Source organism: Pogona vitticeps, chromosome 5 (genome assembly GCF_051106095.1).
Source record: "Pogona vitticeps strain Pit_001003342236 chromosome 5, PviZW2.1, whole genome shotgun sequence".
NCBI lineage: Eukaryota > Metazoa > Chordata > Lepidosauria > Squamata > Agamidae > Pogona > Pogona vitticeps.
This window is the reverse complement of record NC_135787.1, coordinates 156,732,429-156,749,376: the sequence shown is the minus strand read 5'-3', so window position 1 is coordinate 156,749,376 and position 16,948 is coordinate 156,732,429. Positions and strand designations below refer to the sequence as shown.

The following is a 16,948-nucleotide window of genomic DNA, read 5'->3' as shown; positions in this document are numbered from 1 at the left end:
CTACCCTAGAAAATACCTCCCAAAATTCCCTTTAAAATAACTAAAATGTTATTCATTAAACCAAAAATTAGCATAATTTCCACTTATCACATTGTGTTTAGAATTTAGTTTCATACTGCTCTAATTTTTAAAATTAATTATGGGTAACTACACTATCTTTAACCAATGATTTCCAACTGCCAAACAACACTCAAGCCTAAGGGTTCTGTTTTCTAGTGCCGGGGGACCTGACAAAAGCCAATATATTTAGGAAAGTTTTTTAAAAACAGATCCTGCCATCCTGCAAAAATGCCAGATTACAACCTGTTCTGAAAAGTCCTCTCAGTAAATAGTGGGTTGAGGACTGCTATTTAAAAGAAACTGAAAACAGAAGCTCAAAACCTAACATCTCTGAATCTTGGCACTGTGTTCTGTCTTACGCAGTGCAGTTGTTACTGATGAATAATTGTTACTGAGTTGGAAAAAAATTCTCAAATATGTGAAGAATCACTGCAAGGATATATTTTAGGAATCTTTATATAAGAGGATGGAGGCCACCACCTTCATTAATAAACAAAGCCACATTTTATACACATGCAAGTTTATTTTAAAATATCAGAAAGATGTCTAAAGTTAACATATGGTTTGCTATTCCTCATGCAAAAACACCAGAAGGAGAATTAAAACCCGTGAAATTTGGTATTTTATCCACAGTAAGTGAGGGTGATGTGATATAATGTGTAGTTCTTGTATGACTGATATTCCCTGGATCATGGATTTCTGCTTCATCCATTTGTGCTTTGGGGATTCTAGCAGTTGCTGTATTTGGTCTTCCAGGAATGCCTTAATAATCCAGAATCCTGTTGTTTTTATAGACAACCTTTCCTTTAACGATTACATACTCAATCAGCTCTTGATGGCCACCAAATTGATAGATCACATGTTCCCATCTGAAAAGATTTTTGAAAAGTATATCATAAGCTGCCTAGAGTGGTCTATTAGGCCAGATAGGCGGGGTATAAATCAAATAAATAAATAAATAAATAAATAAAATACTTTTTTTAAAAGTCTTTTTTTGCACTGAAGTAAAGAGCCAAACTGCACAACCAGGAACATCATGCATAATGCAGACAGAGTCTCTGACACTGACAATATGCCCATGGGAAGGCTATACATGACCTGCATGTTGTCATCCAGAAATATGAAGCTCTGCTTTTTATCACCTCAGCTTTCAGCACAGCTGCATATTATACAAATTAGACAAGATGATTTTAAAATTAGATGTAGCATTATGTTCTGCAACATAACATTTTAAAAACAAGTGTTATTCTAGCAAAACAACTAAGGAAGAGTTAATCAAACCCTGTCACCCAATGCCATTTTATTTCTGTTTTGTCAGTTTTGTTTTGTTAATTCACAATGACCTTTGTTTATGAAATTTGGTCCATGGTGTTAGAGGAACATTTCCTGATTAGTTTCCTGATTTTCTAAAGGTTTTAGCTGTCATGGCTTACAAGAGGCTGCAAAAATGTGTACATCGTGTCTGCTCCGTTAAAAGGACCTTTGGGCCCAGAACCAAGAATTGGCATTTCCCTCATTTCAGTTTTGGGCAAAATATTCTGAAATGAGTAAACATACAAATGAATACTGTGATTGGACTGAGGCAGCAAGAACAAACTAAGATGGTGGAGTCCAAAATCTCCTTTATTTGTTTTATGCATAATACACTAATTTCTTATTCAAACGAGCATTGGCTAGGGCTTTACATACTTACCTAGGTGAGTTAATGATAACCAGATCTCCTTGCTTGCCAGCTTCTATGGAACCATGTGTGTGTGATTTCCCAAGAGCATAAGCTGCATTAATGGTGGCAGCAGCTAAAGCTTCTTTCATGGACATTTTCATGTTTACACAGGCCAGATGCATTACCATGAGCTAATGAAAGCAGGAAAGTAGGATCTGAATTTACTATACAGTTGAGTGAAACCAACATGCTATCAGTCATCTCTTCTAAACTGTTGAGCCTTACAAAGCCTTCAAGCTTATGGTGATAAAATTTGGTTTCAAAAGCGGGAAATGGTTTTCTAACTTCCAGAAGCCTACAGCCTTTTTAGGAGTCATTAAAAGCATCTTTAAAAAATGTTTCCCCTCTCTGTGTAACTAGGTCTTAAAGAACAGCAAGTGTTTATCTGGGCTACATTCAGACATCAGAAGGCAACATCCTGTTCTAAGCAGGAGGCAATTAGAGATGGGCATGAACCTTCGTTCAGAGGTTCATGCTGGTTTGTTGGCCCGGCATGCCCGTTTTCTCCAGCCCCCTGGCCGGCTCCCCCACTGACCAGCTAGTGCATGCTGCTTTTCTCCTGCACTTTGTACAATCATCCAGTCACATCAGGAACATGGACTTCCTTATCCACCTCCTCCAGCAGCTGCCCACTGAGATGAGGAGACAGGGCAGATATGGTTTGATTGTATTCCTGCATTGAGCAGGGGCTTGGACTTGATGGTCTTGTAGGCCCCTTCCAACATCACTTTTCTATGATTTATGATTCTAGGTCAGGGATTCCTGCAGCACTGCCTTTGAGTAGGCAGGTGCTGGAGAAGGCAGAGAAGGGAATTCCATGCTCCTACAGTGACTGAATGATCGTGCAAAGAGCACGAGAAACGCAATGCACGCCGGCTGCTAAGTGGGTGAGCTCACCCAGGGCGGTGAGGAATGTGCGACACCTGTGGTGCGGCACCAGTGAACCAGCACGAGTCTTTAACTGAGGTTCATGCAGATCTCTAGAAGCAATTACTTTTCAACCATAAGTGTTCATATGTGGGATTCAATATAGTACATAACTGAATTCATGTGGTCTGCTAGTATAGAAAATTAAATGGACTCTTTATATGTTTCCAAAGAATCAAAATGACAAAAATTACAAGCTTGACAGAACTTACATAAATGAATAGATATACTGGCTGAAACCCAGCAGTATAACTTAAACTGCATAAGTCTGATGATGTCATCAGTCATGGAGAGCTTACCAAAATTAAGAATTTCTGATTTCCCCCTCTAAAAATCCGAAGGCTTCCTTGGAATTCCTTTTATTGTGGGGAAGCTGTTGGAGGCCACAGGATGGGGGGGGGGAATCTTGCCGCCACAATTAAAGATTAAAGATTCCCCCCCGTGGCCCTAATGGTTTTTCCTCAATAATGGAATCTTAATAGAACCTTAATACATTTGAGATAGGGAGTCAGAAATGTTTCATTTCTGAAAAACTATCCCTGCTGATGACATCATCAACCTTAAACGATATAAGTTATGCTACTGGATTTTAGCTTTCATGTCTAATAATAGTCACTGAGGAAATGTCTTACCATTGAACAACAGTAAGCATTAGGGTTAAAGTCACTACCAAGAGCAAGAATCACTCCTTCTTTTAACATTTTTCTAGCCTGAGGCTGTTTCAGTCTAAAAAGGAAAAAAAGACCAGATATTACCATTTAAACTGAATCATAATAAGGTCTTCCTTTTCTAATCAATACAACCTCTGTAGTTTATCTTTCTTAAATATTAGACTATTACAGAAAAATAAAATGTGAAAAAAAGATCTTCCTTTTGTAATATTAAAACTTTATATAAAAATGAATATAAATATAAAATTGAAATGGAAAAAAGGTCTTCATTTTCTAATATTAAAATTCTATTTTATTTTTTATATTGTAATAGTTATAGAATTCCTGCATGTTCTACATAACATGTATGTTCTACTCATTTAACTTTAACATTTTCTTTAGGAACAATCAGGACTAGAAAATAGCTTTTTAAAAATGGCTTCATAGTACAATGTACTCAGACATAAATTCTGTTACGTCCAATCTGGTTTCCTCCCAGATACGTGTATATTATATCATATATATATACGATTGCTGTTACAGGTTCTTATTTTGCAACCAAAAAATTCTGATATATGAGAAACCAGAAAAGATACGATCAATTCAAATTAGCCAATTCAGGAAACCAATTAAGTTTCACTTGAATGTAATGAAATGGCACTATGCAGTACCAAAGTTCATACAATCCAGCTGAATTTCAACAACGTGGTAGAGGAGCAGCATATATACCTGTAAACATAATGCAAAATGTTCCCAAATATACGATATCTACCTTGCTGTGAATTATAGACACAAACAATATAAACTAATACATATTAGAACTGCAATTACCTCAGTATGTAGGCAGTGGTTGGCAACAGGATAGCTGCACACTTTGCCTGGGCCATTGCAGAAATGCCTTCATGACTAATTTCTTCTAGGTGACTAACAGCTTGTGCTCCTAGCTCAGCTCCAAGCTAAAGAGATGGCAAGGCAAAGTATGAAATGTAAGTAATAAAGAGGCACCAAAGGAAGTGAAATTTGAAATTGGATAATAAATTGGATCCCTAAAACCAGGAGCTCACTGGACAGAGCTTATCACTCTTCCCACTGGGGTATAGACAAGAGATACTGCTACATATTTCACCATCCAGATCACACACCCTGTACCCTGAGATAACATCTGTGAAATTCCATGAGGAAGTGCTGGTTTTTCTATGCCTCACTCACACACAAAAAGATGAGATGCATTGTTGGAAATGAACACAGGTTGCTTCACAGCCTTTTTAAAAACACACTAGGAATGCTGCCAGCCAATCATACGACTGCTTTACTGTTGACCAATCAGAGCAGTGAGGGACACAGAATTTTATTCTATTGCACTTGGATTTCCCCCTCAATATTTGCATCTGTGTTCCTGGTGCCCTATGTAGCTCAAAGGGAAGCAGGGTGGGGGTGGGCGGTGTCAGTCAGCTTGAAAGCAAAAATCCTAGAAGATAAAACAGGGAACATAATGAGCAAAAGATCTATAAAGGAATTCAATAGACTGTGATAGGATAAAAAGAACTGTCTGGACTCCTGGATTCTCTCTCTATAAAATTTAGGTATAGGGCAAGCAGGAAATAGTCTACATTATATGTGGCCAGATGTTCATACGGTCCAGCCAGGTTATTGTCAACAGAGAGAGGAAACACTGTAAAGTGATACCTTGTCACCCTTTTCTCTACAGCATCTTCAATCTCCACCTTGCTTTTCAAGCAATTTGTCTTCAATAACAATGACCATAACATCTGAACTCATTTACTGAATATTTGGGATGTCTGAAGGATAGTTCTGTTGTTGTTGTTTAGTCATTTGGTCGTGTCCAACTCTTTGTAACCCCATGGACCAGAGCACGCCAGGCCCTCCTGTCTTCCACTGCTCCCCAGAGTTGGGTCAAATTCATGTTGGTAGCTTTGATGACACTGTCCAACCATCTCGTCCTCTGTCGTCCCCTTCTCCTCCTGCTTTCACACTTTCCCAACATCATGGTCATTTCCAGGGAGTCGAGTCTTCTCGTGAGATGGCCAAAGTATTGGAGCCTCAGCTTCAGGATCTGTCCTTCCATTGAGCACTCAGGGTAAATTTCCTTCAAAATGGATAGGTTTGTTTTCCTTGCAGTCCAGGGTACTCTCAAGAGCCTCCTCCAGCACCACAATTCAAAAGCATCAATTCTTTGGTGGTCAGCTTTCTTTATAGTCCAGCTCTCACTTCCATACATCACTACAGGAAAAACCATAGCTTTGACTATGCGTACTTTTGTTGGCTAGGTGATGTCTCTGCTTTTGAAGATGCTGTCGAGGTATGTCATCACTTTCCTCCCCAGAAGCAGGTGTCTTTTAATTTTGTGGCTGCTGCCATCATCTGCAGTGATCATGGAGGACAAGAAAGTAAAATCTGTCACTGGCTCCATATCTTCCCCTTCTATTTGCCAGGAGGTGATGGGACCAGTGGCCATGATCTTCGTTTTTTTATGTCACGCTTCAGATCATTTTTGCGCTCTCCTCTTTCACCCTCATTACAAGGTTCTTTAATTCCTCCTCACTTTCTGCCATCAGAGTGGTATCATCTGAATATCTGAGGTTGCGGATATTTCTTCCGGCAATCTTAATTCCGGTTTGGGATTCATCCAGTCCAGCCTTTCGTACGATGTAGTCTGCATTTAAGTTAAACAAGCTGGGGGACAATATACAGCCTTGTCGTACTCCTTTCCCAATGTTGAACCAATCAGTTGTTCCATATCTAGTTCTAACTGTTGCTTCCTGTCCCACATATAGGTTTCTCAGGAGATAGATAAGGTGGTCAGGCACTCCCATTTCTTTAAGGACTTGCCATAGTTTGCTGGGGTCCACATAGTCAAAGGCTTTTACATAGTCAATGAAGCTGAAGTAGATGCTTTTCTGGAACTCTCTGGCTTTCTCCATAATCCAGCACATGTTAGCAATTTGGTCTCTAGTTCCTCTGCTCCTTCAAAATCCAGCTTGTCCTTCTGGGAGTTCTCGGTCCACATACTGCTGAAGCCTACCTTGTAGGATGTTGAGCATAACCTTGCTAGCGTGTGAAATGAGTGCAACTGTACGGTAGTTGGAGCATTCTTTGGCACTGCCCTTCTTTGGGATTGGGATGTAGACTGATCTTTTCCAGTCCTCTGGCCACTGTTGAGTTTTCCAAACTTGCTGGCATATTGAATGTAGCACCTTAACAGCATCATCTTTCAAGATTTTAAATAGTTCAACTGGAATGCCATCGCCTCCACTGGCCTTGTTTTTAGCCAAGCTTTCTAAGACCCACTTGACTTCACTCTCCAGGATGTTTGGCTCAAGGTCAGCAACCACACTATCTGGGTTGTCCGGGACATCCAAATCTTTCTGGTATACAGTGGTGCCTCACTTGACGAGGATAATTCGTTCCATTCAAATCACTGTTAAGCGGAATCTTCGTCAAGTGAAATTAAAAAAACCCATTGAAATGCATTGAAAACCAGTCCAATGCATTCCAATGGGCGAAATACCTGCTTGTTTTGCAAAAATCCTCCATAGGGCGGCCATTTTCCGGTGCCTGTAAAGCGAAGAATCCATCCTAAAGCACAGCGGGGAGCCATTTTGCACAGTGGGTGGCCATTTTAGAGCCACGGATCAGCTGTTTTAAAATCATTGTCTAGCAAAAATCGGTTCCTCATAGGAACATTATTTTGCGATCGCAATAGCAATCGCAAAAACTTCATCGTAAAGCAGTTTTGTCGTTTAACAAGATAATCATTAAGTGAGGCACCACTGTAATTTCTCTGTGTATTCTTGCCACCTCTTCTTGATGTCTTCTGCTTCTGTTACATCCCTCCCATTTTTGTCCTTTATCATGTCCATCTTTGCACAAAATGTTCCTTTAATATCTCCAATTTTCCTGAACAGATCTCTGATTTTTCCTTTTCTATTATTTTCCTCTATTTCTTTGCATTGTTCGTTTAAGAAGGCCCTCTTGTCTCTCCTTGCTATTCTTTGGAAGTCTGCATTCAATTTTCTGTCGCTTTCCCTATCTCCCTTGCATTTTGTTTCCCTTCTCTTCTCTGCTATTTGTAAGACAGCCATGTTGGACAGCCCCTTTGCTTTCTTGCATTTCCTTTTCTTTGGGAGGGTTTTTGTTGCTGCCTCCTGTACAATGTTACGAGCCTCCATCCATACTTCTTCAGGCACTCTGTCCCCTAATTCTTTAAATCTGTTCTTCACTTCCACTATGTATTCATCAGGGATTTGGTTTGGATTATACCTGACTAGCCCTGTGGTTTTTCCTACTCTCTTCAGTTTAAGCTTGAGTTTTGCTATAAGAAGCTGATGACCAGAGCCACAGTCAGCTCCAGGTCTTGTTTTTCTGGAAAAGAAAGAGCTTCTCCTTCTTTGGCTGGAGAAAACTTAATCAATCTGATTTCAGTATTGCCCATCTGGTGATGTCCATGTGTAGAGTCGCCTCGTGTTGTTGGAAAAGAGTGTTTGTGATGACGAGCTTGTTCTCTTGACAAAACTCAATTAGCCTTTGCCCTGCTTTGTTTTGACCTCCAAGGCCAAACTTACCTGTTATTCCTTTATGTCCATCTTCTTATTTTCCATCACAAGCAAAAGATAAGCAAAGTCAATGTTTGAATGGAACACAGAAAGCAATGAGCAAAGGTCAGAAAAGTCCTGCTTTCTAATTCACTGAACTCATGCACTGTCTGTTACATCTTCTTGCAATTTAATGCAGAAGTATACTATTGTACTATCCAGCATGGTAAATTTACCCAAGTATTATTTTCCCCAAAGAAGAATTCAACCGGAAAGGTGTCACTGGTTCTTCTTGTAACAAAGAAATACCTCTGCACTTTTCATTGGATGCAGTTCATCCCCATGGAAGTTAATTTGTAAACCAATATCTTTCCCCATCTGAAGAATTCTTTTGGTAGAATTCAGATCAAAGACACCCTTCTCACAGAAGACATCTATATTGTCAATATGTATTTCACCATTTAGGTCAAGTTCTTTCAGTTTAGGAAGATGAAAGTTTATAATGTCATCAGCCGCTTCAGTGGCATTTTTGCCCCTGTTAAAATAGAAAATGTAACAAAAGGACAAAATTAATCCTACTGAACTTTTCATGTTTGTCTATATATTTTATTTGTTTGTTATATTTATATTTATCCTGACTTCCAAGTTCTAGTATGCAATAAAACCCAGATCAATACTAGTGAAAAGCACCTAAACTATTAAAAGAGAGTTTTGCCTTGGCTATATAGACCAGTTTAAATACCTGTACTCAGACCAGAATCCTATTGATATTTATGTAATTTGGGGTAGCTAATTGTGGCTAATAGAGGTGATGCCAGGTGACATGTACATGGTGACATTCCCAACTGCAAAACAGGAATGTGCCCCAGCACTTGATCAATTAGCTTTATGCAAATATCAGCAGGATTCTCACCTCAGTGATAAAAAGAGGGGTTGTCTCCATGAATGTGGTGTGTGTAAGTTAATAGCAATTGGATTCAAAGCAATGTATGCCCATAAGCCCATTGGCTCCCTGCTCCTCTCAAGCCAGCGATAAATAGCAAATAGCAAACAACGAGAAATAACAAATAGGCTTTCCCTGTTGGCAGATCTTGAGAAATCCCCCCTTTTTTGTGCTGTTGCTTCGATATCCCCTCAGCCTATATGGTCATGTTTACCGGTGGATTCAGGGAATTCACAGTCCCAAAAAGTATTACCAAGCTCTGTTTTCCTTCTGTAAATATCATATGGAATAGTTTAGTCAGAAGTCCAAAAACATTCACATAAAAATTTAAGAAAAGTTATATTATAAAGATCGCAGTGCTTAAAATAAGAAGACAGAAAGTTATATTACTTTGGAACAGAATGGGCTCCACAGTAAGTGGAGGAAATACCAATGTCCAACTCCTGCCTGGCTCGCTCAATTACTCTGAGCATCTTGATTTCTGCTTCAAGGTTTAAACCGTATCCACTTTTGCATTCCACCAAAGTGGTGCCTGCCCTAAGCATTCGCAGCAGCCGCTGTTTCAAACTTTGAAAGAGCTCCTCTTCTCCAGCTTTCCGAGTGTGCTCCACAGTAAAATGTATTCCCCCTCCTGCTTCATGAATTTCCATATAGGAGGCACCTGCCAACTTAAAAGCAGAATGATCTGTTAAACATGTAATTTTGGGGGAAATACTGCACAGCAGCAGCCTGCGACAAAGTCCCAGCTTTCTCCTGTCTCCTATAAAGTGCCTTGAGAAAGAGTGATTTCTTTCAGAAAAGGGACTGGAGTGCAGAGTTCAATCTGTCCCTTTTTATAATGACACCCCCCCCAATTGCTTCTAAAAATAATGTTACATAAAACTGCTTTTTCCATTTCCTATTTATGAGGTAAACATGGGTCTAGATCAACTATTCTCAATCTTTTTTTTTCCTTTTTATTTTTGGCCACAGCCATAAACACGATATGAAAGAAATATAGGCCAAGTCAGGATTGTATAAGTCACATAACAAACCTTTCAAAGTGGTGTGCAAAGAATTGTTTCCAGTCTGTGCCCCCCTGCAGATTTGCCAGGGTTCCCCAAATGTGCCAGGTGGGCCCTGTGACTTCTCATTGAGAATGGCTGGTCTAGATCACAGCTGTGTATATGTGCGCCAACAACAGGACCCAGGTAGGACCAAGACCCACCTTTCTCAGACCACTTCATGGAAAAGAATAGCAGCACAGTATTTATTTAATATTTATTACTGATTTATTGAATCATTGATTGGTTGATTGGTTGCGTGATTTACAGTACTACAATACCTGCTTTTTCAGGAGAAGAGACTTTTCAAAAACTACAGAAGAAGATATATAAATGAAAAAACAAAATATCCCAACTATTCTCTAATTATACAAATTTACCTTCATTGCAAATTCATGGACTCTGTCACCAGCCCATACTGGGTGTGTGTGAGCATCTACCAGACCTAATTTAGAAGACAAAGATGCAAACAAAATAATGCACAACATGGATATTTTAATCTTATTCAGCAGACACACACACCCCCAAAAAAGCAGACAGAACATTATGAACTGTACGGTGGTGAATAGTCACTAATTGTGCCAAGCTACACCACTGATACATGACCAGAAATTTAGTCAGAGACCTACACATTAGTAGCTATTCCCTGTTTCAAGTTACACCATTGCATTAATACCAGTGTACTATTTAATTGGATTCAGCCTTACTTTTGTTACAAAGACAAAACATACCTATAAGTATTAAAAGACTCACTGAAATGAATGGAACTTGTTAGTTAAAAAAGGTAAAGGTTCCCCTTGACAATTTTTGTCCAGTCGTGTCCGACTCTAGGGGGCGGCGCTCATCTCGCTCTTCAAGCCATAGAGCCAGCGTTTGTCCGAAGACAATCTTTCCGTGGTCACATGGCCAGTGTGATTTAGACACGGAACGCTGTTTACCTTCCCACCTGTTTACCTTCCCACCGAGGTGGTCCCTATTTATCTACTCGCATTTGCATGCTTTCGAACCGCTAGGTTGGCGGGAGCTGGGACAAGCGACGGGTGCTCATTCCGTTGCGTGGATTCGATCTTACGACTGCCGGATCTTCTGACCCTGCAGCACAGGCTTCTGCGGTTTAGCCCACAGCGCCACCACGTCCCTCACTTGTTAGTTACCATTAACCTAAATCCCACTGGTTCCAATTGGCTCTTTTCTAGGTAGGACTAGCATTGGATTTAGCCCCATTTTCAAAAATTTTGCTTATTTGTGTGAATTTCTGGGAGAGGGCAATGAGGTATTTGCTTCCTGTGGGTTATTTGCCTGCTTACTCACTCATTCATTTATTTGTTACATAAACCATCCCTCTTGACCACTAATGGAAACACAATACAAGACTAGAACAATGCAGAACAAGTCTCTGTATGTCCTTTCCCAGACTTCACTGGCATTCAAATTTGATCCCTTCTAGATGGCGCAGAATTGGAGAATCTCTAACCTTCCAAATTTTGGGGCCTACAATGCCTATCAATCTGTACCCATCATGGCAATTAGTAAGGAAATGTGAAAATGGTCATCAGAAACATCTGGAGGTCCAAATTTCTCCTACCCTTGAAATAAGTTAACATTTTATCTGCCTAGTACAATTAGAAGTTACCTGGCTCATAAACAGTTAGCAGAAGGAGATCACAATTTTGCGGTTAGGCAATCCCCCATGCACATATCCCAGGCCATGAACTACACAAGTTAGTAGGTGCGTTTTCTTCACTTCTGCTTTTCTCCATGCTTAATTTTTCAGAGGGTGGGTTTTTTTGGGGGGGGCATCTTTGAATTAATAAGGACAGGGATTTGTATCTTAGTTTTGCTGAGTGTACAATAGTCATTTTGGGAATGTTAAAAATGAGGTTAAATTTTTCTAATCAAGAGTGGGGAACATGCAGCCCTTCAGGTGATGTTGGACTACAGCTCCCATCAGGCCCAGCCAACACAGCCAATGGTAAGGAATGCTGGCAGTTGCAGTTCAACATGGGGAAATTTGCCTACCACTGCTTTATATAAATATATATTGCATTTAGATGCTCACTGTTCCACAAAGTTGGTCAGGGGAGGACACTTTCTCTTCTCTCCTTTAACTTCACCATTTTGTGAGGTAAGTGAGGGTGAAAGAGAATGTTTGGCCAAAGATCACCAAGAAAGTGCTGGGACTGCGATGATGTGAACTATTTGCCTGCTGGTCAGGGTTCTAGTCCCCTTTGAGACATGAAACTTACTGAGTGACTTTGTCCAGTCACACTCACTGAGCCTCATCTATCTCCCAAGGTTATCATAAGAACGGAGCAGGAAAGAGAGGAGCCATCTCAAGTTCAGTGAGGGAAAAGGTAAAGGTTCCCCTTGACATTTTTAGTCCAGTCATGTTCGACTCTAGGGGGCGGTGCTCATCCCGTTTTCAAGCCATAGAGCTGGCGCTTGTCCAAAGAAAGTTTCCATTGCCACGTGGTCAGCATAACTAGGGAACACCGTTTTACCTTCCCACCGAGGTGGTACCTATTTATCTACTCGCATTTGCATGCTTTCGAACTGCTAGGTTGGCGAGGAGCTGGGATAAAGTGACGGGAACTCACTCCATCGCGTGGATTAGATCTTCCGACTGCTGGTCTTCTGACCCTGCAGCACAGAGGCTTCTGCAGTTTAGCTCACAGCACCACCACGTCCCTTCTCAGTGAGGGAAAGCAAGATATAAATGTGGCGAGTAAAATAAATAACACATAATTAGAATCTGCCGTGTGGAATGAAACCACAGCATACTTCAGCAACTGCCATCCATCCTGTGATTAAATACGTTTGGTGATAGAAAACCCATCTTCTCCTAAGATGGCCTGCTCCATTGCCAAAGAGTAAGGTACTTCTCATGCAGGTTAATCAGAACTAGTTTCCCTGAAGTTTCCACCACTAGTTTCTTGTCTACCAGTTTCAGTCTCTCTTCTTTATATGACAGCCCTTTAACTGCAGGAAGAGCAGTAACTATCTCTCCCGTCCATTATCTCCTCGTCAGGCTAAACATACCCAACTCTTTCTCCTTTTCCTCATAAGGCACTATCCATACTACAAAGCAGACTGGGGCCTAATTGGATCAGTACAGGCATGTGACACAATGTTAAGTGACGGTCACAAAATATGGTCACAAAATATCCAACTCAACTGATGTATCTCTCCAGCCATCAGTGCTCACCCATCTCATAGCTATACACATAAATTAGCCCAGGAAAAAAAAACGCAAATGTTCATTGCAAGGGCATGTAATCCCAAATATCTTTGTCTAACAAAGGACTGAAGAACTGCTGCATCTTTCTGCTTGATTCAATAGATTCTGAAAGAGATACCAACCTGGTAAGATGCACTTTCCTGAACAATCAATTATTTTTTCAAAAGACGCTCCTGAAAATTGCTTGCGAATGGTGCTTACATCCCCAACTGCCTTTATATAGCCATCTCTGGAAGCAAGTGAACAAATCCTTGTGTAAATTTCAGTCCATGGAGATTCACAGAATTACCTTTTCCACTCTAATCCTGAACATTTTCTTCTTCTTTACTGAAGCAACATATTTAAGCCAATCTCCTCTTAAAGAACTGATTTGAGTCATTAGTGTTATTTGAGTCATTAGTGTGGGGGGGAAAAGATGAAATGCATTGGAATGAATTGAGGCTTGGTCACATGGAAATCAATAAGGCAACTCACTTAAGCCCTACAGATTTTAGTTGTGATGTGTTGTCAAATCACTTCTGGCAATTCTAAGAGAGTTTCAAGGAAGGTGGGATAGTGGAGAAAAGGTTGGCCGTTGCCACCCCACAGTGAGCTTCTGTGACCCAAGCCTCTGGAGCCCAAGTTGGGCACTGTATCCTCTACACCAGTGGTCCCCAACCTTGGGCCTCCAGATGGACTACAACTCCCCTAAGCCTTCACCACCACCTCTGCTGGCCAGGATTTCTGGGAGTTGAAACACAAGAACATCTGGAGGCCCTAAGTTGGGGACCACTGCTCTACACTACACGCCTCTCCCTTAATTTCACTAGGTCCCCCTCTCAGGAAGGCTGGCTGCAACTCCTACCTGGACACTTTCTCTGATACAAATATAACGGGGGAAATGTAACTTCCATGTAATTCACTGCTAATAAGAAAGTTAATCGAAACTTACAGCGCCCCCACCCCACCCCTTTGATGAGCACCAGCCCACTTAGAAGGAAAAGAACCCCTTTCGATGGCTGCGGAGAACAGTTTGCTCTGCACGGGAAGCGAACCACAGAAGGAGCAAAGACACACACAGACACACAGACACACACAGACACACACACACTCGGGCCGTGAGACGCCCTTACTTGCCAATCACCACGCTGGCATTTTCGAGCACGGGCAAGCGCTGCATGCCAGCCTCCAGCAGGTATTTCTCGCCCCGGGTGCAGACCGGCACCAGCTGCTGGGCGCCTTCGAGCAGGAGCCTGTACTCGCCCGCCATGGCTTCCCTCTCATCCGAAGCACCAGGAGGGGGGACAGGCCGGCGGGGGCAGCCTCGCGGGGCAGGCGGGGCGGCGTGGGGGGCGGCGGCGGCGGCGGCGGCGGGCAGAGGAGGGCGAAGGGCAGCTCAAAGATTTCCAGGTCAGGGGCGGCCGGGCGGGCGGCCTCTTTCTTTCTAGGAGCGTCCCTTGCCTCCCGTTGGCTACCTGCGCTCGAGGCGAGCACCTCTTTCCTGGCCACGGAGGCTAGCTCTGCTCAGCCCATAGGGCGGCGGGGGGCGGCGGGGAGAGGGGGGCAAAAGGACCAGAGGTCCCTTTCTGAGGGCGGAGAACGGCCTGTGGTATTTTAGCACCGAAGGAAGGAAATCATATTTTTAAGGCTCTCCATGGGGGGGGGGGGAGTTGCTTGGAAGAGTTACTTTTTTAGACCGACCTCCAGAGTGCCTCGGGGTGAGAATTTGGGAGAGGCAGCTGAAAACGAGAATCTGTGGATATTTATGTGCCCTTAAGCCGCCTCCGACTTATGGCAACTCTATGGCTGAGCGGTCGGTCTCCAAAATGTCTCCTCCTCAACAGCCCTGCTAAACTCAAGGCTGTGGCTTCCTTCAAGAAGTTAATCCATCTCATGTCTGGTCTTCCTCTTTTCCTGCTGCCTTCAAACTTTCCCAGCATTATTGTCTTTTCCAGAGAATCTGGTGTTTGCATTTGTCTACCAAAATGAAACAAGGTGAGCTGTTTAATTGTAGCTCTTTCCGTCGTCCCTCTTTGATTACACTCATGAGAAGAAAGAAAATGACTGAGCTACTGATGAAGGAACTAGAAAAGATCCTTAAGAGTAAGCATGTGTCACTGAAGACTGCAATCATCCATAGTATGATATTTCTGATTTTATTTATTTAAAAGATTTTTTACTCCACAATGCTCCTTGAAAAGAACCCAAGGCAGCTTACGACATTGAAAGACAATATTTAAAGTTAAAAGATAATATTTAAAGTTAAGAATAATGAGTATAAAGAGGCATCTTACATATTTGTTGTTGTTGTTTAGTCGTTAAGTCATGTCTGACTCTTTGTGATCCCATGGACGAGAGCATGCCAGGCTCTTCTGTCTTCCACTGCCTCCTGGAATTTGGTTAAATTCATGTTGGTAGCTTGCTAGGAACAATATGTATACAGATATTAAAAAGCAAAGTAGAAAACCCAAACATGGAAAAAAGCAATAACAATACATCTAAAAATCACACACAAGTAGCTAGATTACTGAGGGAAGGTTTGCCTGAAAAGAAAGATCTGGCCTCTGGTGGAAGGGAGTTCCAGAGTCTCTAGGTGCAACATCAGAGAAGGTCCTATCGCGTATCCCCATCAGATGCACTCACGAGGTTGGCAAGACAGAAAGGCGAGTCCTGATGATCTTAACACCAGAGCTGGTTTATAATGGGAGATACAGTCTTTGAAATAGCTTGGAGCCAGGCCATTTAGGGCTTTGTAGGTTAAAACCAGCACTTTGAATTATGCCCAGAAACTATCAGCAGCCAGTGGAGCTGCTGTAACAGAGAGGTTACGTGATCCCTGTAACCAGCCCCAGTCAGCAGTCTGGCTGCTGCATTTTGGACCTACTGAAGTTTCCCGACACTTCCCTCTGTCAGGGATGAATCCAGGAGTATCCCGAAGCTGCACACCTGTTTTTAAAGTGAGAGTCTAATTTCATCCAGTACTGGCTGTATCCCAATTCCTTGATCTACCTTTCAACTGACCAAAAGCACATCTGTCTTTTCTGGGTTAAGTTTCAATTTATTCACCCTCATCCAGCCCACTAATGGTACCAAACACTGATTTAGAGCCAAAAGAACTTCCTTGGATTTAGGTGGCAAGGAGAGGTAGAGCTGGGTGTCATCTGCATACTGATTACTCTGTACAGATGTGAAATCTGGCAGATAAAAATTGGATTCCTTTGAAATGTGGTGTTGGAGGAATGTTTTATGAGTACCATGGACCACGAGAAAAGCAAATCATTATGTTGTAGATCAAATCAAGCTTTGATCAACTTCATCAGAAGTTGGCTAAACTGAGAGTATGTACTTAGGATATATTGCGAGAAGATGAGGCTCATTGGAAAAGACCATAATGCTAGGAAATATAGAAGACAGAAGGGAAAGAGGAAGATCTAATCCGAGGCAGATTGGCTCAATAAAGGAAAGCACTTCCTTCAGTCTGCAAGGCAGGAGCAAAGCTGCTAATGACAGAACCCCTTGGAGGTCATTAACTAGTGGGAGCGACTTGACAGTCTACGACAAAAACTGTTGTTTGCCCACCTCAGCTATCATTAATGCTCAGATTAACAGAGTATCTCCCCCATCATCAAAATGGTGACACCAGGAACAGTAAGTATCCTGTTGCTAGCCCCAGCAAAAGTAGACCGATAGGGTTTATATCGTTGTTGCGTTACCCTAAGTCTGCTCTCCAGCTGAGCCTATTTATTTATTTATTTATTTATTTATTTATTTATTCATTCATTCATTCATTCATTCATTCATTCATTCATTCATTCATTCATTCATTCCCCGC

General features: G+C 41.7%; 2 protein-coding genes across 4 annotated transcripts in view; one reads left to right on the top strand and one right to left on the bottom strand.

Annotated features, from left to right (window-relative positions):
* Nucleotides 1-563: 563 nt before the first annotated feature.
* On the bottom strand, nucleotides 564-14,430 carry AMDHD1 (amidohydrolase domain containing 1). The gene is made up of 9 exons (XM_020815535.3): nucleotides 14,250-14,430; nucleotides 13,260-13,366; nucleotides 10,280-10,344; nucleotides 9,247-9,524; nucleotides 8,223-8,448; nucleotides 4,192-4,316; nucleotides 3,343-3,436; nucleotides 1,754-1,914; nucleotides 564-929 (listed from the first exon to the last, which is right to left on the bottom strand). The coding sequence occupies exons 1-9, from the start codon at nucleotides 14,384-14,386 to the stop codon at nucleotides 824-826; spliced, it is 1,299 nt and encodes a 432-aa protein (XP_020671194.3). The 5' UTR covers nucleotides 14,387-14,430; the 3' UTR covers nucleotides 564-823.
* A 253-nt stretch (nucleotides 14,431-14,683) lies between these two features.
* CCDC38 (coiled-coil domain containing 38) overlaps nucleotides 14,684-16,948 on the top strand; it is a 29,117-nt gene continuing 26,852 nt past the window's right edge. The window contains exon 1 of one of the 3 annotated variants that reach the window (XM_073000263.2): nucleotides 14,684-15,111. The gene's annotated coding sequence lies outside the window, so the exon portion shown is untranslated. Of the gene's footprint in view, nucleotides 15,220-15,443; nucleotides 16,765-16,948 lie in introns of those variants that run through there. The other 2 variants (XM_073000262.2, XM_020815566.3) reach the window with 2 other exon arrangements.